The sequence below is a fragment of the Mobula birostris genome, chromosome 26 (assembly GCF_030028105.1).
Source record: "Mobula birostris isolate sMobBir1 chromosome 26, sMobBir1.hap1, whole genome shotgun sequence".
Lineage (NCBI taxonomy): Eukaryota > Metazoa > Chordata > Chondrichthyes > Myliobatiformes > Myliobatidae > Mobula > Mobula birostris.
Window position 1 is genome coordinate 32,696,485 of NC_092395.1, and position 26,479 is coordinate 32,722,963.

At 41.1% G+C, this 26,479-nt stretch overlaps 1 protein-coding gene across 1 annotated transcript; it reads left to right on the plus strand.

The window, feature by feature from the left end:
* The first annotated feature begins 5,871 nt into the window (after nt 1-5,871).
* LOC140188413 (G-protein coupled receptor 54-like) lies at nt 5,872-25,860 on the plus strand. Its single transcript, XM_072244663.1, has 6 exons — nt 5,872-5,958; nt 6,159-6,399; nt 6,956-7,080; nt 18,581-18,716; nt 19,446-19,684; nt 24,951-25,860. Exons 2-6 carry the CDS (start codon nt 6,162-6,164, stop codon nt 25,305-25,307), a joined length of 1,095 nt encoding a protein of 364 aa, XP_072100764.1. The 5' UTR covers nt 5,872-5,958; nt 6,159-6,161; the 3' UTR covers nt 25,308-25,860.
* Nucleotides 25,861-26,479: the final 619 nt, after the last annotated feature.

Sequence of the window (26,479 nt, forward strand, 5' to 3'; positions counted from 1 at the left end):
GGCAATTGTATTTGGATGCCTATGATGAAAGAAGAAATAGAACCATAGAACCATAGAATATTACAGCACAGAAACAGGCCTTTTGGCCCTTCTTGGCTGTGCCAAACCATTTTTCTGCCTCGTCCCACTGACCTGCACCTGGACCATATCCCTCCATACACCTCTCATCCATGCACCTGTCCAAGATTTTCTTAAATGTTAAAAGTGAGCCCGCATTTACCACTTCATCTGGCAGCTCATTCCACACTCCCACCACTCTCTGTGTGAAGAAACCCCCTCTAATCTTCCCTTTAAACTTTTCCCCCTTCACCCTTAACCCATGTTCTCTGGTTTTTTTTCTCCCCCAGCTTCAGTGGGAAAAGCCTGCTTGCATTCACTCTATCTATACCCACCATAATTTTATGTACCTCTATCAAATCTCGCCTCATTCTTCTAAGCTCCAGGGAATAAAGTCCTAACCTATTCAACCTTTCTCTGTAACTCTGTTTCTCAAGTCCTGGCAACATCCTTGTAAACCTTCTCTGCACTCTTTCAAACTTATTAATATCTTTCCTGTAATTTGGTGAACAAAACTGCACACAATACTCCAAATACGAGGATATCAATATTAATACAAGAATTCGAAGTTGAAGAGCCTAGCCTTGCTAGTTCTTCAGGATAAAAGGTTATACTAGCACCTCCATCATCCCACAAGCGGGATAACCATTCAGCCAGCGATTCCCCAGACCTTCGTTTAAAATGAGCAGCCATCTCAGATAGCTCCTTATCATGATACTTCTTGTACTCGAGAGTCTGTACTCCCGGCTGCCCATGGACATCTTACTGAGAAGTCACCACAGCAGGCCGAGCCTGCAATGGTTCTGGGGCAAAAGCAGTTTCCCCCTCACCAAAGGACCCATTATCATTATCATCATACCATAGATTCCCATCCCAGGTGTCTGGGTCTCCCCTGGATAGCAACATCGATCTTATCTTCGTGGGATTGGGGGTATAATTCTGGCAGCGGGCTGCCTCCTTATGTTTAATTTGCACTAGCCTACATGCCATCTTAATTCCCTTCTCCTCAGCTTCCTGTGCCCTATTCTGACTGGTCCTCACCACCTCAATCATTACTGGGCACCTCTCCTTCACAGCATTCACTTCATCTCTCAACTTATCCTTTTCTTGTTCCACTTCACGGGTCCTTTCCAACTGTTGGCACAAGACTGTGGCCAGCAGCCAACAGCCATCAGTATGAGAACCTCATTTCGATGGAAAATTTATTTCTTGCAACAATCTAGCCACCTTACTTCCCAATTTGTTGCCAGGATTATCTAGGCAATCATCTCAATTTATGGGAGGTCCCAACTTTGCAAGTGTGTTAGCAAGTGCAACAAACCCATCAGTATTATCCGTCCACCCAGGTATGCGATATTGTTCTGGGGCAACCTCTTTGTTCCAGTGAAACATTGTCAGCAATCCGTGAATCCTGCCGACTACGCCAATTGTTCCACAAAACTGATACCCAATGAGAATAACTGTGACGGTTGGATGCTGCAACTATTTGGTTTGGCTTGAACAAATGGACCCGGACTCAGTAGTTCCTCCAAGACTCACTTTATTGTTAATACAGAGAAGAAATAGAGAGCTGTGAGAAATGCTTTATATTGTACAGTACCTACACCACTAATAGGTAGGATTAACTGAAGCAACCCCTAGTGGTCTACACCGCCAAGTATACTTAGCAACGTCTGCGTGGTCCCTGAGGCAGGTGATCGACCGTGGACTGGCTAGGGTGGAGGTCCTTGGCACCTGTTCAGCTGCTCAGCCTGAAGGTGGGACCCAGGTGAGTGGTCTGCCCAAGAAAGAACTTGCCCACCTTTATAGCACTATCGTCACTTCCCAGTCCAGCTGGAAGGGGCTAGGCATCCAATCTGACGTTTACACGACCCTAACCTCTCGGTCAGGTGACCTTCAACAATCAGCCTTTGCCTCCCCAGGGACAATGCATCCTATTAAGCTTACAGCTAAACAATGTAAAAAAAACGTTCTTTAGAGACAAGGTGATTAATTACTTTTACATAATCAGCACTTTTAGCTTGCTTTCAGGCCATGTTATCCGGCAAACCAGAGTCACATTGTTCTCCCCTTATCTAATATCAAGGGTCAATTTGCCCAACATGCGGGTAGACCTTTAAAACAGGACAGACTCACAAATTCCTACTTGTTAACCATTTCCTTGCCATACCAATTTTCAGACCCACACTTCTCACCCATACACTTACCTATACAGGAGGTAAGAGTTGATTGTGACCACTGGAAAATGATGCTGGTGAGGTAGTAATGGGGGACAAAGAAATGGCAGATGAACTTAATAAGTACTTTGCTTCAGTCTTTACTGTGGAAGACACTAGCAGTCTGCCAGAAGTCCATGAGCATCAGGGAACAGGAGAGAGTGTCATTGCTACTAAGGAAAAAGGGCTATGCAATCTGTGGACTATTATCTAAATGGGGAGAAGGTTCAAAAATCAGAGGTGCCAAGGGACTTGGGAGTCCTTGTGCAATATTCCCAGAATGTTATTTCACAGGTTGAGTGTGAGGTAAAGAAGGCAAACACAATGTTAGCATTTATTTCAAGAGGAGTAGAATATAAAAACAAGAAGATAATGCTGAAGCTTTATAAGACACTAGTCAGGTTGCTCCTGGGGTGTTGTCAAAAGTTTTGGGTCCCTTATCTCAGTAAGGACATATTGTCACTGGAGAGAGTCCAGAGGAAGTTCATGAGGATGAGTCTGGGAATGAAGGAGTTAACATATGAGGAGTGTTTGGCAGCTTTGTGGAGGGCCAGCACTTTTTGGACATGAATGGTTGAGAAAAGTCCAACCAGACTAGTACTCAATTAAGGTTCCTACTGTGGCAGTACTAACTAGAGACTGAAATGTCTTTTGACAAATGCCTCTTTCACCTATCTATTCAAAATGATTATTTAAATTTGAAGCTCAAGAGGTGGTGGGGATTATTGCAGTTAAGTCTCATGGGTTATTTTAACTGCTCACTAGACATACTTGAAAGGATAGAATCAGCTATGTGAGTTGAAGTAAGTTTATGTGATGAACCCCAAAATTCTGTCAACCACAACCCCTTTTTAAATAGTCTAAATGAAAATGAGGTTTTCAGTTATTCAGCATTTCATTAGGAAGAACAACAGAAAGGCAATGAAAAAGCTACTGGGTCTCGGCCTGAAACGTCAAATGTACTCTTTCCATAGATGTTGCATGACCTGCTGAGTTCCTCCAGCATTTTGTATGTGTTGTTTGGATTTCAAGCATCTGCAGATTTTCTCTTGTTTATCAAACCCCCCATTTTTAATTCCTGCTGTTAGATTAATATATCCATTATCCAACTTTATCTTGGACCATTTCAAATATTCATCATCCTTTAAGTTAAAAGAATTCTTCTGATAGCTACAAACAAAAAATATATACTTTGGTTTTCAAGAGGTTGCAGAAGAAAGCAATCAGAATCATTGAGTGATGGATAGATTGAATGAACGTTGAGGAGCAGGTGTGTAAACTAGTTATGATCTCACTCAAAAGAAGCTGAGCAGTGATTATAGTTGTTGTTTTTAGCATAGTAAAGGGACCAGGATAACAAACTGGCTGAGTCTTCCTTCATCTGCTGATCTACAGTTGCTCTTTAAGACTATTTTTGTTGCACTTTTTACTGTTTTAAATATTGAATTTTGGGATTGAATATATATTTCAATGCATATACTCAAGTTCTAGATTTTATCTGGCTTCCTGAACAGACAAAAGGAATAACTGAAGAAAAAATGGCCTTAATCTAACATTCAGTTTATGAATTAACATGTTTCCTGCTTTGGGATACTTATGAATTGGAAATCTTATAGCAAGGGAAGGATTTGACAAAAAGAAGACTGGCCAAGGACAGAAATTCTACCCAGAGTACCTCATTGGCCTTTTTTAAGGGGAGGGGAGGAATGTGTTGAAATAAATCAATAGGCAGGGATTAGTTGTCATGTCCATTAATCCCTCCAATAAATGTAAAATTACCATGGGGCTTGTGAGGATGTACAAGTATCTGGGGTGCATATAGGTGACAGACTTGAGTGGAGCACCAACACAGAGGTGGTGTAAAAGAAGGGCCAGAGTTGCCTCTACTTCCTGAGGAGACTGAGGTCCTTTGGAGTATGCAGGCCTCTCCTTCACATGTTCTACCAGTCTGTTGTCACCAGTACAGTTTTCTATGCAGTGGTGTGCTATCCAATGGCATCAACACGGATGATGTCAACAGGCTCAATAGACTGATGAGAAAGGCTTACTCTGTTATAGGTGCCAAACTGGACACACTGGCGGCTGTAGCAGAACAAGGTGGTAATGTAGTAAATTGGATCAGCAAGTTTGCTGATAACACGATGATTGGAGGCGTTGTGGACAGCGAGGAAGCCTGTCAAAGCTTGTGGAGGGGTCTGGACCAACTGGAAGGGTGGGTCAGAAAGTAGCAGATGGAATTTAATGCAGACAAGTGTGAGATGGTGCATCTTGGAAGGACAAATCAAGGTAGGGTATACACAGTAAATGGTAGGGCACTGAGGAGTGGGGAGGAACAAAGAGATCTGGGAGTTCAGATACATAATTCCCTGGAAGTGGTGTCACAGGTAGACAGGGTTGTAAAGAAGGCTTTTGGCATCCTGGCATTCATAAATCAAAGTATTGAGTATAGGAGTTGGGATGTTATGGGGAGGTTGTATAAGACATTGGTGAGGCCAAATTTGGAGTATTGTGTACAGTTCTGGTCAACTAACTATAGGAAGAATATCAGTAAGATTGAAAGTGTGCAGAGAAGATTTACTAGGATGTTGCCGGGTCTTCAGGAGTTGAGTTACATGGAAAGATTGAACAGGTTAGAACTTTATTCCTTGGAGCGTAGAGGAATGAGGGGAGATTTGATAGAGGTTTACAAAATTATGAGGAATATAGACAGAGTAAATGTGAATAGGCTCTCCCACTTAGATTAGGAGAGATAAATACGAGAGGACATGACTTTAGGGTGAAAGGGGAAAGGTTTAGGGGGAACATTAGGGGGAACTTCACTCAGAGAGTGGTGGGAATGTGGAACGAGCTGCCATCTGACATGGTGAATGTGGTCTCACTTTTAAGAATAAATTGGATAGGTACATGGATGGGAGTGGTCTGGAGGGTTATGGACTGGATACAGGTCAAGGGGACTAGCGGAATAATGCCCGTTTTCTGTGCTGTAGTGTTCTATGGTCTATGGTTCTAAAGGACCCTACGGAAAACGCTAGCAATACTAGACAATGTTCCTCACCCTCTGCATGTCACCTTGGCTGAACAGAGGAGCACTTAAAATAATAGACTAAGACAACTGCGCTGCTCCAAGTTCTTAACCTCGGCCATTAGGCTCAATAATGAGTCAACCTACGGCGGGGAAAGTGATGACCCCCCCCCCCCGTTAGACTGTTTGAGGTAACTTATTTTTTATTCTTTTTTTACTTCTCTCCTAATATTTGTATACCTGTGCACTTGTAATGATACTGGAACACTGTAATTTCCCTTGGGATCAATAAAGTATCTATCTGCTAAAATGTCAACTGAAAGATAGGAAAATGTAGTAGAAAATAATTACTGTAAAGATTACAAATTAATCTTTAAATGATGGAATACCCGAGTCATTTGTTATTAGGGCTTGGATTAAAATGCCTTGATATTTTGGTTGGGATTTGAGTCATTGCAATTTGGGTTAAATCTCACTGAACTTGAGCTCCGGGTTTCACCAGTGCGCACTTCCTACCCAATCCTCCGCTTTGATTTCACAAACACGTCAGGTGCTCTTACTGAAAGAACAAGAGAGAGAGAAAATCAGCCCCTGCACTCACTCATCCAGCTGCTGCAAAGTCTCCTTTCTTTGATCTGACTGGTTCCTACCAACGAGTTCTGGGTAAGATGGCAGACGCTACGAACATTGCGCGGGACCGATTCGGTTCCATCAGTCTGCACTAAAGGTTCTAAATTTCATCTACACAGGTACCACCACAGACCGAGAGAAAAGCCCGTGTGGATCTCTCGGGCGACAATCATGTCCATGTTCCTTTGTACATGTGGCGATTTTAACAGCGTCTCATTTATTTCATTCGGCAGACCATGGGTTCTTCTGTGACCCCCTCGACAAATGAATCATTACAATATTTCACCGGGTCTTGTTTGGGATACATCTGCAGTAACACAACTACTGCTCCCACCCCTCCAGTGTTAATGGACGCCTGGCTAGTACCTCTCTGCTTTGGGATTCTGATGGTGGTTGGACTCGCTGGAAACTCGCTGGTGATCTACGTAGTAACGAAGCACAAACAGATGCGAACCGTCACCAACTTTTACATAGGTAACAATATCCATGTGTAAAATCATACCGATGTGTGTATTTCTAGGATATTCTACAAGTAAGTAGATTTACATATAACATGCAGATTTAATGAAGAATGGTTAAAATATTGGTCCATTCCCTTTGAAATTAACGTAAAGCCAGTTACGGTAGAGCAGTTAGATCAAGTTCAGTGCCTAAAAGCAAAGTAAAAATCTAAATGTGCAATTTCCAAGTTAGTATTTTGTTTGCAGTTGAACCTGTGTAAGTTAAATGCGGAATGTGATCTTACTTAATTCTTTATAAATTCGCAATTATAAATCTGATGTACAAGATCACTGAGACAAGACAAATCGGTTCTATAACGGGCTAATATAAAGGAATAGTTTATACATTAGGCATATTATTTTCTGTTAAGTGAATAATAATTCATCTACCTAAATATGTCAGAATGCATTGAATTATTTAAACTTTGACCTGTTTCGACAACAATCAGATAGCTCTTTAGCATGTAATCAGGTTTGTTCTCCTAACTTCTGCTGCATCTAAATTGTTTTGAACTTTTTTCTTTTCCAAGCAAATTTAGCTACAACCGATATTATTTTCCTGGTGTGCTGCGTGCCTTTCACCGCAGTCCTGTACCCTCTCCCAAGCTGGATTTTCGGGGAGTTCATGTGTAAATTTGTCAACTATATGCAACAAGTAAGCTTTCCTAACATATTTTTTTCCCTCTCTCGATTGACCCAATTGACGCTTGTTTCTCCTGAGCTCAGTTAATCGTAATCTCTAGTTGTTGATGCAGTGATTTAAATGACAATTTCACTCCTCATATTTGCAGTTTAATTCTACGAAATATAGTATCTACCTAATATCGTGGATTCTGGTGACCGAAAGGTAGTTTATAGGCGTACCAGTCCTCAGTCTTTCATAACAATGAGTTGGAATGGAACAATGAAAAATCAAAGCAATCACTGAGCTTGCCACTGTGTATCGAAGACGGAGCAATCGTCGCATTCAATCTGAATTGGCGCGCAATCTTGTCACAAAACATTAGGTATCCATCGCTTTAGCAAAACTGGGACTACCCTCTCCCTTAGTGGACTGTGAGAAGAGATGACATACATTTGCTTGGTATCCAGCCAGAGCCAGGAGGTTTGGTAAACAGGTTATTAGGGGTTCCGTTGATAATTCATCGACCTAAAAAGTCATCTCCTTTCTCTCTCGTCCGGCACTGCCTAACTTGCTGATTATTTCTTTTTTTTTAAATTATTACGATTTTTTCAACTGTGTTTAGTCAGTATCTGAGGCTAGCAACCAATTGAAGTTGACGGAAAATGAACAGTTGGCCATTTCAGGTGATAATCTGCTCGTGAAAGACGGATGACATAAATTTTGCGGAATTTAGTTAAATTGCGGGCAGTTCTCCGCCAGGAGTTCATGTCATTGGACTAGCTTCATTTCAATTACATTAAATATGGGTAGTCAGGAATATGCTTATTACATTAAAATGAAATAATGTTTAAACTGACTCATCTCATTGAAGCCACCGTGTAAGGCAATAATGGATCAGACTGCTGAAATGACAACAGGGCATCACTTAGCCCATTCTATTTCCCTGCATAAAAGGGAACCCTTATGATCTCCATCTCTTAATAGCCCATAGGGTAAAGCATCGTGCAAAACATAGCAACATAAATTATTCACCATTAACCATTTTATCATGCTCATCTTAATAACTAACAGAACTGTGAAGCTCTAGATCTAACTAGATTTTATCCAAACAGGGTAGCCACAGTTGAACACTAGAAACATATCCAAATGTATTAGCCCTGGCCAGTAGATGTTAATGAAGTGAAAAGAAAAACTCACTTTATTGGCTAGAAGCACACCTGACACATGAAAAGTTAGCTCCAATAAAGGATCCACAAGAAAATGCAGATGCTGGAATCTGGAGCAACACATGAGATTCCAGAGGAACTTTGAGGGTCAGGAAGCACTTATGCTAGTAAATACGGTCGAGACTCCCTAAATCTGGACTAAAAGCTCCAGGGGGAAGGTAATATAAATGTGTGGAGGGGAAAGGGTGGAGCAAGGACTAGCAGGTGATAGGTGGGTCTAGGTGGCGGGGGTGGGGGGGGGGGGGGAGGGTGGGAATGGTACCAGAATCTGGCAAGAGAGAAATGAAAGTGACAAATGGCTGGAGATGATGCAATGTAATAGATAAAGATGGTGGAGCACAGAATAAAGGGAGGGAGGTGGGAAAAGAGGCAATGTGGTAGGTGCTAGGTAGATCAGGAAGGAAGAGAAAAGGAACGAACATGTAATGATTACTGCAAGTTGTTCAAATTACTAGGTTGTAGATTTCCCTGGCTGAGATTTAAACATTATGGTGTTCACCAAGCTCAGCGAACACTGCAACATTAAGTGCCTCAACCTGAGCTACCAATATTTTACACCATTTAAACATTATATTCTTTCAATTGAGAATTTATACTATTTATTTATGCTCCAACGGATCATGTGGTATTTTCTTAATTTGTCACTTCACCCTCACCCTAAGCTTAAAAAAAGGGCTTAGAGTGTATTTTTACCCCGTTTCTAAACTCACTTGAATTAATAGAAAATTAATGCATTTTGTAATAGTATCCTCAAGAAAGCAGCTAAAGAGCGCCACCTGCTGGAGGCTGATCAGTGCCTCTAGCTCTCAGTGCATTTGCCGATGGGTGGCTGAATCATATTTAAAAAGAATATATTAGTTATGAAGGAAGAGAATCATATTGTTATACAGAACAAAAGCAGTCTCTCCAGCCCAACTTTCCCATGCTGAACATTGTGCCTGTGCTTGACCATTATAACTCTAAAGCTTTTCTATCCATGATGGGGTCAAATGACTTTTAAACATTGTACTTGTACCACTTCTACTATCATCTTTGGCTGCTCATCCCATAAACCCACCATCTTCTGTGTGAAAATGTGCCTTAGGCTCCCTTTAAATCTTTTCTCTCTCAGTTTAAGCCCAAGTCCTCTAGGTTTTAGTTGTCCCAACCGTGGGAAAAAATAAGGTGACTATCCACCTTATCTATGCCCCTTGTGATCTTTTAAACCCCTCTATGGTCACCTTTCAGCCTTCTTTGCTCCACGGAAAACAGCCCTAGCCTTTCCATCAATATAGTATTCTTAGCTGATCAAAGATACAGTATTTGATAGAAGAACAGTATTTGAAGAGAACTAGTGATTGTACTGTACTTAGACCTATATTTTTATTTTTCAGTGGTTAGTAGACTAGGATAGGATTGGGTAACCTTGTAAGTCTTACCATGGTGGGATAACCTACCAACCCTCATAGAATATATTCCAACCAAACAAAAAAAATCCAAAGAGAAGATCTACCATCTATGGTTAATCAAAGAGGAGGGTGGTAGACATTGTCTACGTTGACTTTAGCAAGGTCTATGTCAAAATCTGAAGGTCCTGCATGAAGGTCTGGAAGTTTAGATCCCTTGGAATCGAGGGTGAGCTAATCAATTGGATACAAAATTGATTGGTGAGAGGAGTCAGAGGGTGGTAGTGGAAGGTTGTTTTTCAGATTGGATGGCTGAGACCAGCCATATGCTGCAGGGATCTGTGCTGCCTCTACTGTTGTTTGGCATCTTTATTAATGATTTGGATGACAACATTGTCAACATGTTTAATAAGTTTGTGAACGATACCAAAATCAGTATAGTGTACAGTGAAGAAGGTTATCTGAGATTACAGCAAGATCTGGATGAAATGGGGAAGCAGGTAGAGGAATGGCAGAAGAATTTTAATTTGGACCAGTACAAGGAGTTACATTTAGGTCAGTTAAGCGAAGGCAAGACTTACACTGTAAATGGTAAGGCCATGGAGAGTGTGGTAAAACAGAGAGGTCAAGGGGTACAGGTACATAGTTCCCTGAAATTCGGGACGTAGATAGACAGGGTGGTGAAAAAGGTGTTTAGCATGCTTGCCTTTATCAGTCAAGTCATTGCATAGAACAGAGGGATGTTATGTTGCAACTTTGCAAGATGTGGGTGAGACTTCACTTAGAATATTGAGTGTAATTCTGGTCACCCAGCTATAGGAAGGACATCAGTAAGCTGGAAAGAGTGCAGACAAAATTTACATTGATGTTTACTGTGACTAGAGGGCTTGAGTTACCAGGAGAGGCTGGGCAGGCTTAGAATTTTTTTCATGGAGGAATTACTTCACAGAGGAATATAAAGTTATGAGTAGCATTGATAAAGTGGATGGTCAGTCTTTTTCTCAGGATAGGGGATTCTAAAATTGAAGGGCATGAACTTAAGGTGAGGGATAAAGATTTAACGGGGACCTGAGCATAATTTTCATTCAGTGGGGGGTTGGTATACAGAACACACTACTAGAGAATGAAGTAGATGGGGTACAATTACAATATTTAAAAGGCATTTGTCATTGATAGAGGCATTAAGCCTAAAGGGATATGGGCCAAATACAGTCAAATGAATGAGGTCAGATTGACATCTTGGTTTACTTGGACAAATCGAACCAAAGGGACCTGCTTCCGTGCTGTGTGACTCCACGGCTTTAAAGAAGTTGAAAGATTATAATAAACTTAAATTATAAGAAACTAATCTTGTAAACCTAAATGGCACACCAGAAGATTGGACATAAGATAAAAGAGTAAAGGATGATTAAAAAGTTAATAAGGAAAAGAAAATTACAAATGAAGCTAACCAGAAATACACAAAAAATCCTGTACTGTACTTCCTATAAGCATTCTATAGATATTTAAAGAGTAGCAGAGAATTGGTTCCTTAGGGTTGTTGTAGCCTGGCGGTGGTAGAGAGGATAAGCTCCCATTACCTATTAAATGCTCCCAAAGGCGTGTGTCTCAAATAGCCTCTGACAACCAAATCCAGCTCCTGGCCTTCACATGTGGCTTAGCTACAAAGCCCGGCGGAACTGCTTCTACTGATAGGAGAGGGGCAAAGGTAGGTTACTGGTGCCTTAAAACCAGTTGCTCTGGGCAGATGGGGCTTGTCAGCTGTGGTTGGCAGCTCATTCAGGAGAAGGAAAAATCTAAGCTCAAACCTCCACTGCCTTGCAGCTGTACTCACTTATGGGGAATGCTTCAGCAGTAAATCCCGAGGAAAAATCCAGAGCTGCAGTTCCTAAGGCAGTCCTACGTTGAGTTCAACGCTGACTGGCAACTCCTACAATGCTGCTGGTACCAAATTGTATTGGTCTCTGCTGTTCCTTTGGGTTCAACTGATGCATAGAGAGGGGAGCTTGCTACATGGGCAACAGCTTGCTCTCCATATCATATTGCACTGGCTTGCGTATTACGTAAACAGTTGGGACACAACATCCATGGCCGACTCCGACCAATGGAGGGCTTCAGTAGAGCATTGGTCCTATAGGAAGTGAGTCTGTGTAATTAAGGGGGAGAGGAAATCATTATAGCCAGATAAGTGGTATTGAGGAACTTAAACAGAATAGCTTCATTTGTCACATATATACCAAAATATATAGTGAAATAAGGTGTTTTGCGTCAATGACCAATGCAGTCTGAAGATTGCTCAGGGGGGCAGCCTGCAAGTGTCACCATCCCTCCTGCACCAACGTAGCTTGCCCACAACTCACTATCTCTAACCGTATGTCGTTGAACAGTGGAAGGAAACTGGAGCACTCGGAGGAAAACTACACAATGATGGGAGAAGATACAGATTCCTTACAGACAGCAGAGGAAACTGGTGATAACTGGCACTGTAAAGCAATTGCACTAACCGCTATGTTACCGTGCCGCTGTTGTAGCTGCACAGAGACAAGAATCCAGGTCCTACAGGACTTCATCCTTAGGCTAAAAAAGAATGGCTAGAAAAATTGTCTATAGTTAATTTTACCAAAGGTTCCATGAGTTTGAAAAACAAAGTAAAATAATAACTGTAATTACTTTAATCAAAAAGAGGAGACAGAAATAGGAAATTTTAGTTCAGTTAGCTATACATTTTCCTTCATTGTCCTCGGTAAAATGTTCAAATTTATTATCAAATACTTCCTAGCATTTGAGGTAGTCAGGCAAAGTCAACACAATTTTGTGAAAGGAAATAGTATTTGATCATTTTATTGGAGTTCTTAACATGTACTGTGGATAAAAGGGAACTAGTATTTTTACTGTGCTTAATTTCCAGAAGTCATTTGATAAAATGTGCACCAAGATTGTTGCTGTAATGCAGAGAGAAGCTTGGCTAATTAACAGGAAATAGGGAGTAACAAAAAAGTTACTTTTTCTGATTGGCAAGATATGATGAGTGGTGTGTCACAGTGGTTGGTGCTGAGACCTCATATTTTACAATTAATATAAATCACTTGCATGAAGGCACCAACAGTGTGGTTCATTTCTTAAATTTGATAATGACATAAGGATAGGTAGGAAACTAAGTTGTGAAAGAAAAAAAAGGAGGGTTATAAAGGGACATAGACTAAGTGAATGGGCAAGTTTCTAGCCAATAATATCAAAGAGGATACCAAAAAGTTTTTTGAGATATATAAAGAGTAAAAGGGAGACGAGAGCAGATATCGAACTGCTGGAAAATGATGAGGTAGTAATGGAGATCAAGGAAATGGTACACGAATTGAATGAGTATTTTGCATCAGTCTTCACTGTGGAAGACACTTGCAGTGTGCTGGAAGTTCAAGAGTGTCAAGGGGCAGAAACAAGGTCTCTGGGTACTTGAAAGCACATGATAAAATAGGCCAGATTTAGCATGGTCTCCTTAAGAGAAAGTCTTGCCTTACAAATCTGGTGGAATTCTTTGAAGAAATTACAAACAGATTTACTAAAGGAGAATTGGTTGATGTCGCGTACTTGGATTTTCAGAAGGCCTTTGACAAGGTGAGGATAGGAACCCATGGTAATAAAGGAAAAATATGCATGGATAGAGGATTGACTGATGGGTAAGAGGCAAAAAGCGGTAATAAAGGGAACCTTTTCTGGTTGGCTGCCAGTGACTAGTGATGTTCGACAGAGTTCAGTGTTGGGACCTATTCTTTTTATATGTCAATGATTTGGATGATGGAATTGATGGCTTTGTGGCCAAGTTGTGGATGATACGAAGATAGGTGGAGGAGCAGGTAGTGTTGAAGAAGCAGGGAGTCTGCAGAATGACTTAGATAAATTAGGAGAATGGGCAAAGAGGTGGCAGATGAAATATAGTGTCAGGAATGTATGGTCATGCACTTTGGTAAAAGGAATATAAGTGTAGACTATTTTGTGAACAGAAAAAAATTCAAAAATCTGAGATGCAAAGGGGTTTGAAAGTCATTGTACAGGATTCCCTGAGGGCTAACTTGCAGGTTGAATCAGTGGTTGAAGAAGGCAAATGCAACGTCAGCTTTCATTTCGAGAGGACTAGAATATAAAAACAAGGATGTAATTCTGAGGCTTTATAAGGGACTGGTGAGGCCTCATTGGACCATTGTGAGCAGTTTTGGGCCCCTTATCTAAGAAAGGATGCCCTGACATTGGAGAGGGTTCAGAGGAAGTTCATGAGAATGATTCTGAGATTGAAAGGGTTATCATATGAAGGGTGTTAGAAGGCTCTGGGCTGGTACTTGCTGGAATTTAGAAGAATAAAGGGGGATCTCATTGAAACCCTTCAATGAGTTTCAATTGAGGGGTTTCAGTGAGCATGTTGAAAGGGCTAGATAGAGTGGATGTGGAGAGGATATTTCCTGTAATGGAGGAGTCTAGGACCATAGGGCACAGCCTCAGAATAGAGGAGCGTCCATTTAGAACAGAGATGAGGAGGAATTTCTTTCGGCAGAGGGTGATGAATCTGTGGAATTTATCGCCACGGGCTGCTTTGGAGGCCAATGCATTGCATGTATCTAAGGCGGAGGATGATAGATTCTTGATTAGTCAGGGTGTTAAAGGTTATGGGGACAAGGTAGGACAATGGGCTTGAGAGGGAAAATGGATCGTCATGATGAAAGGACAGGGCAGGTTTGATGGGCCAAATGCCTTACTTATGTTCCTATGTTGTGGTCTTATGGTCAAATGAAGCATAATGACCATTTTGACAGGAAATAAAAAAGATGCTTATTATCTAGGTAGTGAGAGATTGCAGAGCCCTGGGATAAGAGCCCTATGTCCTATGCCAGAGCACGTTTTACGTATGCTAATATACACCTGCAGCTAGAACAGTAAAACTCTGCTAATATGTTACCTGATTATTTGGAAATACCAATGGATTAGCACCTGCCTCATTGGATGATGTTTCCCATGCTCTATTTAAACTTAGTAGGGCTGTTTCCAGCACTCCATTTAAACACACTGGTTCTGGTTGGTTCCTGTGCTCCCTTTAAACTTACTAGTTCACTGGAAAATATATAACAGCAGAACATCTAAAATAAGGTAAATTAAGTGTACTTTTAGGTATTAATATGCATAATGTTGAGATCTGGGAAAACCTGTCAATCTGGCACAACCAAGTCTTGAGCATTTTACTTCACTAGGAATCTAACAAAGTGTTGTAAATTAATGTGAGTGAAGTTAAATATAAAAGTAGAAAGGCTATTCTTTATTAATGTAGGACATTGGAGAGATCATTTTTGGAGTATCGTGTACTGCATTGGTCTCCTCATTTAAGTAAGATGTGTTTGAATCTGTTCAGTAATGGTTTGCTGAACGAATAGGTAGAAAGTTCAACAGGCTAGGCAAGTATCTGTTGGAGCTTAGAAGAGTAAGAGGGAACTTTATTGAAATATTTGCAAGGGTTTTGACAACTTAGATGTGGAAAGGATGTTTCCTCAAGTAGGAAAATCTAGAATTAAAGGTCACAGCTTAAAAATAAAAGGTCATGCATCTACAACAGTGACATAATGACATCCTTTTCTTTCAAAGTTGCAAGTCTTTGAGATTCATTTTGCCTCTCTCTTTTTTAAAAGCAGATATAGATTGACTCTTTACAGGCAATGGTATGAAACTAGTGGGGATGGGAATGTGGGATTGACATTAAAGTCAGAGCAGAATCAGAATCAGAATCAGGTTTCCCTGGACAATGTCTCCCATCCACTACATAATGGACTGGTTGGGCACAGGAGTACATTCAGCCAGAGACTCATTCCACCGAGATGCAACACAGAGCGTCATAGGAAGTCATTCCTGCCTGTGGCCATCAAACTTTACAACTCCTCCCTTGGAGGGTCAGACACCCTGAGCCAATAGGCTGGTCCTGGACTTATTTCCTGGCATAATTTACATATTACTATTTAGTTATTTATGGTGCAACCGTAACAAAAACCAATTTCCCTTGGGATCAATAAAGTATGACTATGACTATGTTTACGAGGGGTGATTGATAAGTTCGTGGCCTAAGGTGGACAATGAGTTATTAACTTCAAACTTTCTGCATTTTCACTCAAAGAGTTGAATTGCACGTACATGTAACAAGAGCTGTATAACTCATCTCCTTCTACCTTAAGCCACAAACTTATCAATCAGCCCTGCTGTGGACCACTTCTACAAAGAAGGGATCCGTATGCTCCATGACTGCTCGACTAAGTGTGTATATGTAGGAGGGGACTATATTGAAAAATAAATGTGCTAGGTTTTCTAAAATTGACTCCTTCTACCTTCGGTCACGAACTTATCAATCACCCCTCGTATTATCACCAGCATGTGACGTGAAATTTGTTAACTTACAAGCAGCAGTTCAATGCAATACATAACATAGAACGTAAATAAATAAAAATACTGTATATGTATATTGAATGTGCAAAAAATAAAGAAATAATATATACGAAATAAGTGAGGTAGTGTCCAAGGGTTCAATGTCCATTTAGGAATTGGATGGCAGAGGGGAAGAAGGTGTTCTTGAATCGCTGAGTGTGTGCCTAAAGGCTTCTGTACCTCCTACCTGATAGTAACAGTGAGAAAAGGGCATGCCCTGGGTGTTGGAGGTCCTTAATAATGGACGCTGCCTTTCTGAGACACCACTCTCTGAAGATGTCCTGGGTCTGTCACAATGTAAAGACGTCATGATGTTGTCCTGTTTACATCTGTCATGATGTAAAGTCAGATACATAAGTAATTTTTGCAGACAGCATAAGAAACCAGCAAAAGAATATTCATGGGATATATGAAAGGGCAAGTAGTTGATAGATGGAATATAATGTTGAAAAATGCAAGATTATCTATTTTGATTTGGAAAATGAAAATGCAAGTTATGATTTCAAGGGAGTGAGACTACAAGATATTGTAGTACAAATGGAGGACCAAGTGCATGAAACACTGTAGGCACATGGGTACACCAAGTAATTAGAAAGACTAATGGAATGCCGCCTCTATTGCAAAGTATATGGAGTACAAAGATAGAGAAGGTTTAATGCAACTTTACAGGGTGCTAATAAGACAAAAACTGCAATAATCGAGATGTCATCTCCATATTTAAGAAGGAATATACTTGCACTGGAGACAATGCAGGCTCAAGGGGTAATTGGTTTTCACTTGCTCCTGCATATTATGTTCTTATTTTATTAACTGGTAACGCGAGAGTGGATGTGAAGAGGATGTTTACTATAGTGGGTGAACCTAGGACCAGAGGGCACTGCCTCAGAACAGAGATGAGGAGGAATTTCTTTCGCTAGAAGGTGGTGAATTTGTGCAGTTCATTGCCACAGAAGGCTGTGGAGGCCAAGTCATTAGGTGTATTTAAAGTGTAGGTTGATAGGTTCTTGATTAGTCAGGGCATCAAAAGTTCTGGGGAGAAGGCAGGGGAATGGGGTCAAGAGGGATAATGAATCAGCCATAATGGGGTGATGGAGCAGACTTGATGGTCTGAAAGACCGAATTCTGCTCCTAAGTCTTTTGTCCTAAACTTGAGTAGCTGATAGGCTCATATGTACAACTCACAATGATAAAATATTTTATTTGGCAAAAAAATACTCAATATCATAGACAAGTTATAAATGATAAATGCTTGATGCAGATTTCAGACATCCCACCTCTCCCGAAACTTCCAGGAGTCTCCCACATATTAATAGTGGCTCCCTGATGCCCGCAAATTATATACAGTATCACGGAAATCAATTTTCTTGAGAGCAAGCGAGAGAGAAAGCAAGAGAGAGCGCGAGAGTGACCACGAGAGAGAGCGCGCGCGAGAGAGAGAAAACAAGCGAGAGATAGAGAGCGAGTGAGAGAGAAAGCAAGTGAGAGCGCACGAGCAACCACGAGAGAGAGAGAGAGAGAGAGAGAGCAAGAGCGTGCCATTGCAGAGTGTTCCCAAAAAAATGAAACGTACGTCACCCCAGACTACACTAAAGTGTACCCCTGCCTAATAGGGGTCAAAATAATGACAGTGTTGCTCGCTGCACTGTTTGCAACAATGACTTTTCTATTGCCCATGGTGGGTTAAGACTGTAAAAGACATGTTGAGGTGAGTTTAACAGGTGTCATTCGTTCATTAGCGCAGCTAACGTTATTTAAACTAGCTGGCCAGCTGCTAAGGAGCTACTCTATTGCAGACATCCCACCTCTCCCGGAAGTCTCCCGCAAATTGATGGTGTTATGTTCCTGAAATGAGTTTTTGCAGGGTGGATGTCTGAGATTGTTGAAGGATTGTTGAAAATGTTCAGATGGAGGATCGGACAAATAAATTTATTGTAATGCAAACACGAGGAAATCTGCAGATGCTGGAATTTCAAGCAACACACATAGAAGTTACTGGTGAATGCAGCAGGCCAGGCAGCATCTCTAGGAAGAGGTACAGTTGACGTTTCGGGCCGAGACCTTTCGTCAGGACTAACTGAAAGAAGAGTGAGTAAGAGATTTTAAAGTGGGAGGGGGAGGGGGAGATGCAAAATGATAGGAGAATACAGGAGGGGGAGGGATGGAGCCAAGAGCTGGACAGTTGATTGGCAAAAGGGATATGAGAGGATCATGGGACAGGAGGCCAAGGGAGAAAGAAAAGGGGGGGGAACAGAGGATGGGCAAGGGGTATAGTGAGGGGGACAGAGGGAGAAAAAGGAGAGAGAGAAAAAGAATGTGTGAATAAATAAATTTATTGTAATTTTCAGTCTGTTTGGAATTGTTTACTCAACACATTTAATCACTCAAACCTTACATAATGGACCTCAATCCTGTTTGTGAAAATGCTTTCTGTTGGACTAGTTTTCAGAAATATACTCTGTGTTTTTGCAGGTATCAGTACAGGCAACGTGTATAACATTGACTGCAATGAGTGTGGACAGATGGTACGTGACAGTTTACCCACTCAGGTCCTTAAGGCAGAGAACCCCCCGAGTGGCTTTGGGCATCAGTCTCGGAATATGGATTGGTAAGCACAGAAGCTAAAGACTTAAATACTTCATGCTAAGGATCAGAAGCCACTGATTCAATTGCTAAATATAATTGGTTTATATCCGCAAACATTTTGTGGAAAGGGATATGCCACCTCAACTTTTAAAATTTATTAACCTATTAAATTACAGGTTAATATTTTTCAGCTAACTTAAAAAAGGTTAATCAATCAATATTTTTCTAAGCAAGTAATTGCTATTCATACCTGAAAACTATGGAGCTCAGTATTATCCTTCTAGGTACTGATCAATGTAGATAAAATGCTTATTAAACTGTAAAATAAAATTACGTCTTGGTTACCTGAGTCTTCTCCCCAATGCTGGTGGCTGGGTCTTGTACTGCTTTGGCCATGTGCTCCCTATATCAATCAATAGCTCCAAATGAAGTGTCCTCCCTTCAGACATTCTTTAATGTTCGCTGCTTTGAACAAATTATTGGTCAAGCTGCTCCCTGTAGCTTTTCCTTCTGTGCACTGGCATTTATGTTCACTTTTGATGTGTGCAGCACTGTAGGATATTCTCTTCTGTTGTACGTGCATGTAAAGTGCCATTCCATCCTTGCTACTGAATCGTATTATAATTTCAATAAGCTTAAAGTAATAATTAAATCTGATAATGAAGTAGTCAAGTTACCAAATGAAAACTTGTGAAATAGGTGACAAAGAACCCTTTTATTCAGCATGTTAACCCGCTGCAAATTATTGTAGGTTCGTTTATTGTGTCCATACCAGTGGCAATCTATCAGAAGATTCAAAATGGATACTGGTTTGGGCCCCAAGTGTACTGCAGTGAATCTTTTCCGTCAGCTTTCCTTGAGAAGGCCTTTATTATACACAACTTCCTAGCTGTTTATCTCCTGCCGCTAGTCACAATTTGTGTGTCCTACACTGCTATGCTTCATCAGATGGGGCGACCAGCTGTGGAACCCATTGATAATAACCTTCAGGTAAACCTTAATTACATATACTGTATTAGTTTAAATACTTCCTCTTTCAAATACATTAGAATAGCCCCGTATAAAATGTACTCATCAAACTGTGACATTTTTGGATTCGATCTGTACTTTTAAGTAATCTCCTGGGTGATTGAACTAAAATACTGATACCTTGCCCCACCAGGGTTCTGGTTTTTGCTTTGACATTAACTTGGGGTTGTCATTTCCTATAGAGAGGAGAAAGAATCAGAAGAATAAATAAGTCAGGAAGAAAGTAAGAAAATTTGGAGCTCAATACAGTGTTGGAGTGGAGGAGGAAGGCAACAAAATTAGATTTATACATTTATAAAAGTTATTTTGTTCAAACTAAATGCGGTCTGCAAGCAATAAAATACATCTAATAGGTTTTTAAAAATACTCAAAGTGTTATCCTCTTGCTAACAATAAAAAAACTGCTAATGATGGAAATCTAAACAAAAACAGAAAATACTGGAAATATTTAGCAGGTTAGGCCTTATCTGTGGGAAGTGAAACAGAGTGAAATTTCAGATCCGAGACTCTTCGTCAAATCTGAAAAGGTGACAAAAGCTTGTAAATCTGCAAGGAGGGCAAGGGAGAGGGATGTTTGCCTCTGATGTGTTAAAATGGGGTGATCATGGGGATGAGCTGTAAACAAGTTTATCTGTCAATGAGTGAATAGGAACAGTTAGTTTTCATAGATGAAAGAATCAAGGAAAAAGTGGGTGAGGTTTGCAAAATGCAGAGCAAGAGGGCATGAAGCAGTGATTCACTTGTACTTCATCTACTCTAGTGTACTGTATTTGCATTCACAGTATGGTCCTGACATTGGAGAAACCAAATGCAGACTGAGTGATTGCTTTGTGGAACACCTGTGTTCAGTCGCAGGGCTGAACCTGAGCTTCTGGTTGCTTCACATTTTAATTCCCAGTCTCACTCCCACTTTGACCTATAGGTATGTGGCTTCCTTTACTGTCACTGAGAGAGGGCAATGTAAGAACATAGAACATAGAACATAGAACATAGAATAGTACAGCACAGTACAGGCCCTTTGGCCCACAATGTTGTGCCGACCCTCAAACCCTGCCTCCCATATAACCCCCCACCTTGAATTCCTCCATATACCTGTCTAGTAGTCTCTTAAATTTCATTAGTGTATCTGCCTCCACCACTGACTCAGGCAGTGCATTCCACGCACCAACCACTCTCTGAGTAAAAAACCTTCCTCTAATATCCCCCTTGAACTTCCCACCCCTTACCTTAAAGCCATGTCCTCTTGTATTGAGCAGTGGTGCCCTGGGGAAGAGGCGCTGGCTAACCACTCTATCTATTCCTCTTAATATCTTGTTCACCTCTATTATGTCACCTCTCATCCTCCTTCTCTCCAAAGAGTAAAGCCCTAGCTCCCTTAATCTCTGATCATAATGCATACTCTCTAAACCAGGCAGCATCCTGATAAATCTCCTCTGTACCCTTTCCAATGCTTCCACATCCCTCCTATAGTGAGGCAACCAGAACTAGACACAGTACTCCAAGTGTGGCCTAACCAGAGTTTTATAGAGCTGCATCATTACCTCGCAACTTTTAAACTCTATCCCTCAACTTATGAAAGCTAACACCCTATAAGCTTTCTTAACTACCCTATCTACCTGTGAGGCAACTTTCAGGGATCTGTGGACATGTATCCCCAGATCCCTCTGCTCTTCCACACTACCAATATCCTGCCATTTACTTTGTACTCTGCCTTGGAGTTTATCCTTCCAAAGTGTACCACTTCACACTTCTCCGGGTTGAACTCCAGCTGCCACTTCTCAGCCCACTTCTGCATCCTACCAATGTCTCTCTGCAATCTTCCACAATCCTCTACACTATCTACAACACCACCAACCTTTGTGTCATCTGCAAACTTGCCAACCCACCCTTCTACCCCCACATCCAGGTCGTTAATAAAAATCACGAAAAGTAGAGGTCTCAGAACCAATCCTTGTGGGACACCACTAGTTACAACCCTCCAATTCGAATGTACTCCCTCCACCACGACCCTCTGCCTTCTGCAGGCAAGCCAATTCTGAATCCACCTGGCCAAACTTCCCTGGATCCCAGGCCTTCTAACTTTCTGAATAAGCCTACCATGTGGAAACTTGTCAAATGCCTTACTAAAATCCATATAGATCACATCCGCTTCACTACCCTCATCTATATGCCTGGTCACCTCCTCAAAGAACTCTATCGGGCTTGTCAGACACAATCTCCCCTTCACAAAGCCATGTTGACTGTCCCTGATCAGAATATGATTCTCTAAATGCCCATAGATCCTATCTCTAAGAATCTTTTCCAACAGCTTTTCCACCACAGACGTAAGGCTCACTGGTCTATAATTACCCAGATTATCCCTACTACCTTTTTTGAACAAGGGGACAACATTCACCTCCCTCCAATCCTCCGGTACCATTCCCGTAGACAACGAGGACATAAAGATCCTAGCCAGAGGCTCGGCAATCTCTTCCCTCGCTTTGTGGAGCAGCCTGGGGAATATACCGTCAGGCCCCGGGGACTTGTCCATCCTAATGTATTTTAACAACCCCAACGTCACTCACCTCCACAGCCTCCAGGCACATCTTCCCACCTTTATCTCTAATCGGTCCTACCTTCACTCCTGTCATCCTTTTGTTCTTCACGTAATTGAAGAAAGCCTTGGAGTTTTCCTTTACCCTACTCACCAAGGCCTTTTCATGCCCCCTTCTTGCTCTTCTCAGCCCCTTCTTAAGCTCCTTTCTTGCTATCCTATATTCCTCAATAGACCCATCTGATCCTTGCTTCCTAAACCTCATGTATGCTGCCTTCTTCCACCTGACTAGATTTTCCACCTCACTTGTCACCTCACTTGTCACCCATGGTTCCTTCACACTACCATTCTTTATCTTCCTCACTGGGACAAATTTATCCCTAACATCCTGCAAGAGATCCCTAAACATCTACCACATGTCCATAGTATATTTCCCTGCAAAAACATCATCCCAATTCACACCTGCAAGTTCTAGCCTTATAGCCTCATAACTTGCCCTTCCCCAATTAAAAATTTTCCTATCCTCTCTGGTTCTATCCTTTTCCATGATAATGCTAAAGGCCAGGGAGTGGTGGTCACTGTCCCCCAGATGCTCACCCACTGAGGGATCTGTGACCCGACCCGGTTTGTTACCTAATACTAGATCTAGTATGGCATTCCCCCAGTCGGCCTGTCAACATACTGTGACAGGAATCCGCCCTGGACACATTTAACAAACTCTGCCCCATCTAAACCCTTGGAACTAATCAGGTGCCAATCAATATTAGGGAAGTTAAAGTCGCCCGTGATAACAACCCTGTTATTTTTGCACCTTTCCAAAATCTGCCTCCCAATCTGCTCCTTGGTATCTCTGCTGCTACCAGGGGACCTATAGAATACTCCCAATAGTGTAACTGCTCCCTTCCTGTTCCTGACTTCCACCCATACTGACGCAAAGGAGGATCCTGTTACATTACTCACCCTTTCTGTAGCTGTAATAGTATCCCTGACCAGTAATGCCACCCTTCCTCCCCTTTCCTCCCCCCACTCTATCCCTTTTAAAGCACTGAAATCCAGGAATATTGAGAATCCATTCCTGCCCTGGTGCCAGCCAAGTCTCTGTAATGGCCAATACATCATCGTAAGCTTGAGGAACTGTGTCTAATTTTCTACCTGGGCATGTTACAGTTTTTTAGACTCAATATAGAATACACTACATCAGATGATTTGATTTCTACGTCTGTATCAGTCATCCTTTTTTGTCCCTGTGAGCAGAGGACATGCTCATACTGGCTGTTGGGTATGACCTCCTGCTCTGTATTTTGCAACTTACATTCTTTTTTTATTCCTTGGTTTGTCTATGTTCTCACTCTCCAGTTAAGTGGTTGGGGTTTGGGTCTCCAACTGCCTGGCCGGGTTTGATTTCTGGTCACAACCTTTGGGATCTTCATCCAGTGACCGCCATCCAGTTTGGCAACACAGCACTGCTGCTGAGAGACTGATCGGCAATGGGCTTTGTAGAAAGAAGAATGGCAGTTGATTTTTGGGCATCACGGTAGCACGGTGGTTAGCAAAATGCTATTACAGCTGGGGGCTGAGTTCAGAGGTCAGTTCTGGCATCCTCTGTCAGGAAGTTTGTACATTCTTTCCGTGTGCATGTGGGTTTCCTCCAGGTGATCCGGTTTCCTCCCACAGTCCAAAAACTTATCGGTTAGTAGTTTAATTAGTCATTTTAAATTGTCCTGTGCTTAGGACAATTTAAATCAGTCAGTTGCTGAGCGACACATATCAGTCGGCTGGAAGGACCTGTTCTGCGCTGTATTTCTAAATAAATAAAAAATATAAATACATTCGGCTGGTGGTGTAGTGGCATCAGCACTGGACTTACGGGCGAATGGTCCTGGGTTCAAATCTTTGTATTCTTTCCATCCATGCTGGGTTGAGTGTAGAGGTAGCAATTTGGCCTCGTTAAAAAACAGACAATTGCTAAGAAAATGGCAAAACATGCTGCCTTGCCTGATGCACCACAGGGTGCAAAAAGAAACAACATAAATAAACTGCTCTCTTCACCGGTTGATCTGATAATCTTATTTACAAGGTCACTCTGGTTTTACCTTGTCAGAGACAACCACCCCACCCTTTTTGCAACTTTACAAGCTTCTTTTGTCTCCTTTTTCAGTTCTCACTAGATGTTTCCAACCTGAAACTTGCTGACCTGCTGAATATTCCAAGCATTTTCAGATTTTTGTTTTATCCTCCTGTTATGGTTCCACTTCTGCTGCAGAACTGACAGTGAAATCTGAGAGGGTTACTTAGAGTTATGGATGTAATTAGTTTTATTCAAAACTTAGAATTTCCAAGCTGGCAATTGGCAAGACAAGTTAATACTCTGTTGAATTTCCAAAGACAAGTGATCATTTCAGCTCTGCATTCCTTTTTATTCTCTGCTTACACAATACTTAATGCCTTTGTTAAGTGAAATAAAATTTTACTCCACTGTGATGAAAGATATGCAAGAATAAATTAATTACAGATTGCATTTGAGAGATTAGAGGTTATTCATGCCAAGCTTTCTCTCAGAAAGTTAAATTATAGTATATAAAGTATAAGGTATTTAGTATAGTATAAATGAATTCAATGGATCAAATTGCCATTTCTTAATCCATGCTTCTGTATGTTATTGGGTCCTTATCACAGACTAAAACTGTTTTACAGGTACAGCTTCTTGCTGAAAGGTCAGAGGCCATGCGCACAAAGATCTCCAGAATGTTAGCAGTTATGGTCCTTCTTTTTGCCATCTGCTGGGGTCCTATCCAGTTATATATCCTTTTGCAGTCTTTCCTTCCAAACTTTAACCGGAATTATTATACATACAAAGTGAAGATCTGGGCCCATTGCATGTCTTACACTAATTCCTGCATCAATCCCATAGTGTATGCATTCATGGGAGTCAACTTCAGAAAATCATTCAAAAAGGCATTTCCATTTATCTTCAAACAAAGAGTTGGGAGCATAAACAGTGGAAATGCTGCTGGTAATACAGAGATGCATTTTGTTTCATCCGGAACATAAAAAGTGTAAAATGACAGCCACCATTGACTCAGTTCTTCAAACTTTAGCTTGCATGTTCAAGTAGTTGTTTCTCAATACTCCGGAATGATGGCGGCAGCAATGAATTTCTACTTACTTTTGGTTCATGTTGCTGATAGATTAAAAAGTATTGTATTTACTTGGACAGCTTTGTTGGATGGGTCATTTAGGATGTAGGTGTTCCAAACCATTAACCCACCTCAGCTTTTAAAGTTGAAGAAGGCTCTTGGGTGATCCTGAATTTTCTTTAGCTGGCTTTGTACAATTGGTATCTTCTACAGCTTGCTTATGTTTAAAAGGGACAATAATGGAATTACTGCAGGTTGTGTAGATGGCTTGAACTAGGGATTTATTAAATAACAATATTGAATAAGTGATGTTATACAATGTATTTATTTTATTTTTATTTTTGCAGAAAACAGAAATGATAAGTAGGGAACTGTTAAATTCTAATACATCAGAGGCCTAGAACCCACAAGGTGCTGACTTATTCCAAAAAATTAGAGTTTTGATTGTGGTTCTTCTCTGAACCCAGCATTACCATAGTCGATCTCCTGGAATACATTTTAATATTTGTCAATGTATTTGTGGTAATATTACTATGTGTGTTGTGTGAGAGTTATACTTATAGTGCTATGCACCTTGATCCAGAGGATCATTGTTTTCCTTTGGCAGTATACATATATACAGTTGAATGACAATAAACTTGAATTTGAATGAAAAAAAGCCCTAAAGACACTGATTCTTGTCTTAAGGCCTGAAAAGAAATGGAAAAGGGCTATGGAAAAGGATGGTGTATCTTATCAAGAGGTTACATGAATGATGTTCTTTATCTATGACAGAAAGTAACAATATTTAGAATATAGACAATACAACATAATACAGGCCTTTCAGCCCTTTATGTTGTGTTAACCTTTTAACCTTCTTTAAAATCAATCTAACCCTTCCCTCTCACATAGCCCTCCTTCTCTTTCATCCACGTACCTATATACGAGTCCCTTAAATGCCCTTAATGTATCTGTCTCTACCACTCCCTCTGGCAGTATGTTCATTCTCAGGCATTCCAATGTCTCCATCATACTCCATGCACACAACTGTCTAACTGATTGTAAAGTGGGTTATCTCCAGCTTACAGGAGGAACAGCACCTTGCAT

What these genes read in the sequence shown, in the direction of transcription:
- LOC140188413 (XM_072244663.1), top strand. Translation starts at nt 6,162, where the DNA reads ATGGGTTCTTCTGTGACCCCCTCGACAAATGAATCATTACAATATTTC. An exon ending in TTGTCAACTATATGCAACAA is followed by an intron (nt 7,081 to 18,580) that starts GTAAGCTTTCCT and finishes GTGTTTTTGCAG; the next exon opens with GTATCAGTACAGGCAACGTG. An exon ending in CCATTGATAATAACCTTCAG is followed by an intron (nt 19,685 to 24,950) that starts GTAAACCTTAAT and finishes ACTGTTTTACAG; the next exon opens with GTACAGCTTCTTGCTGAAAG.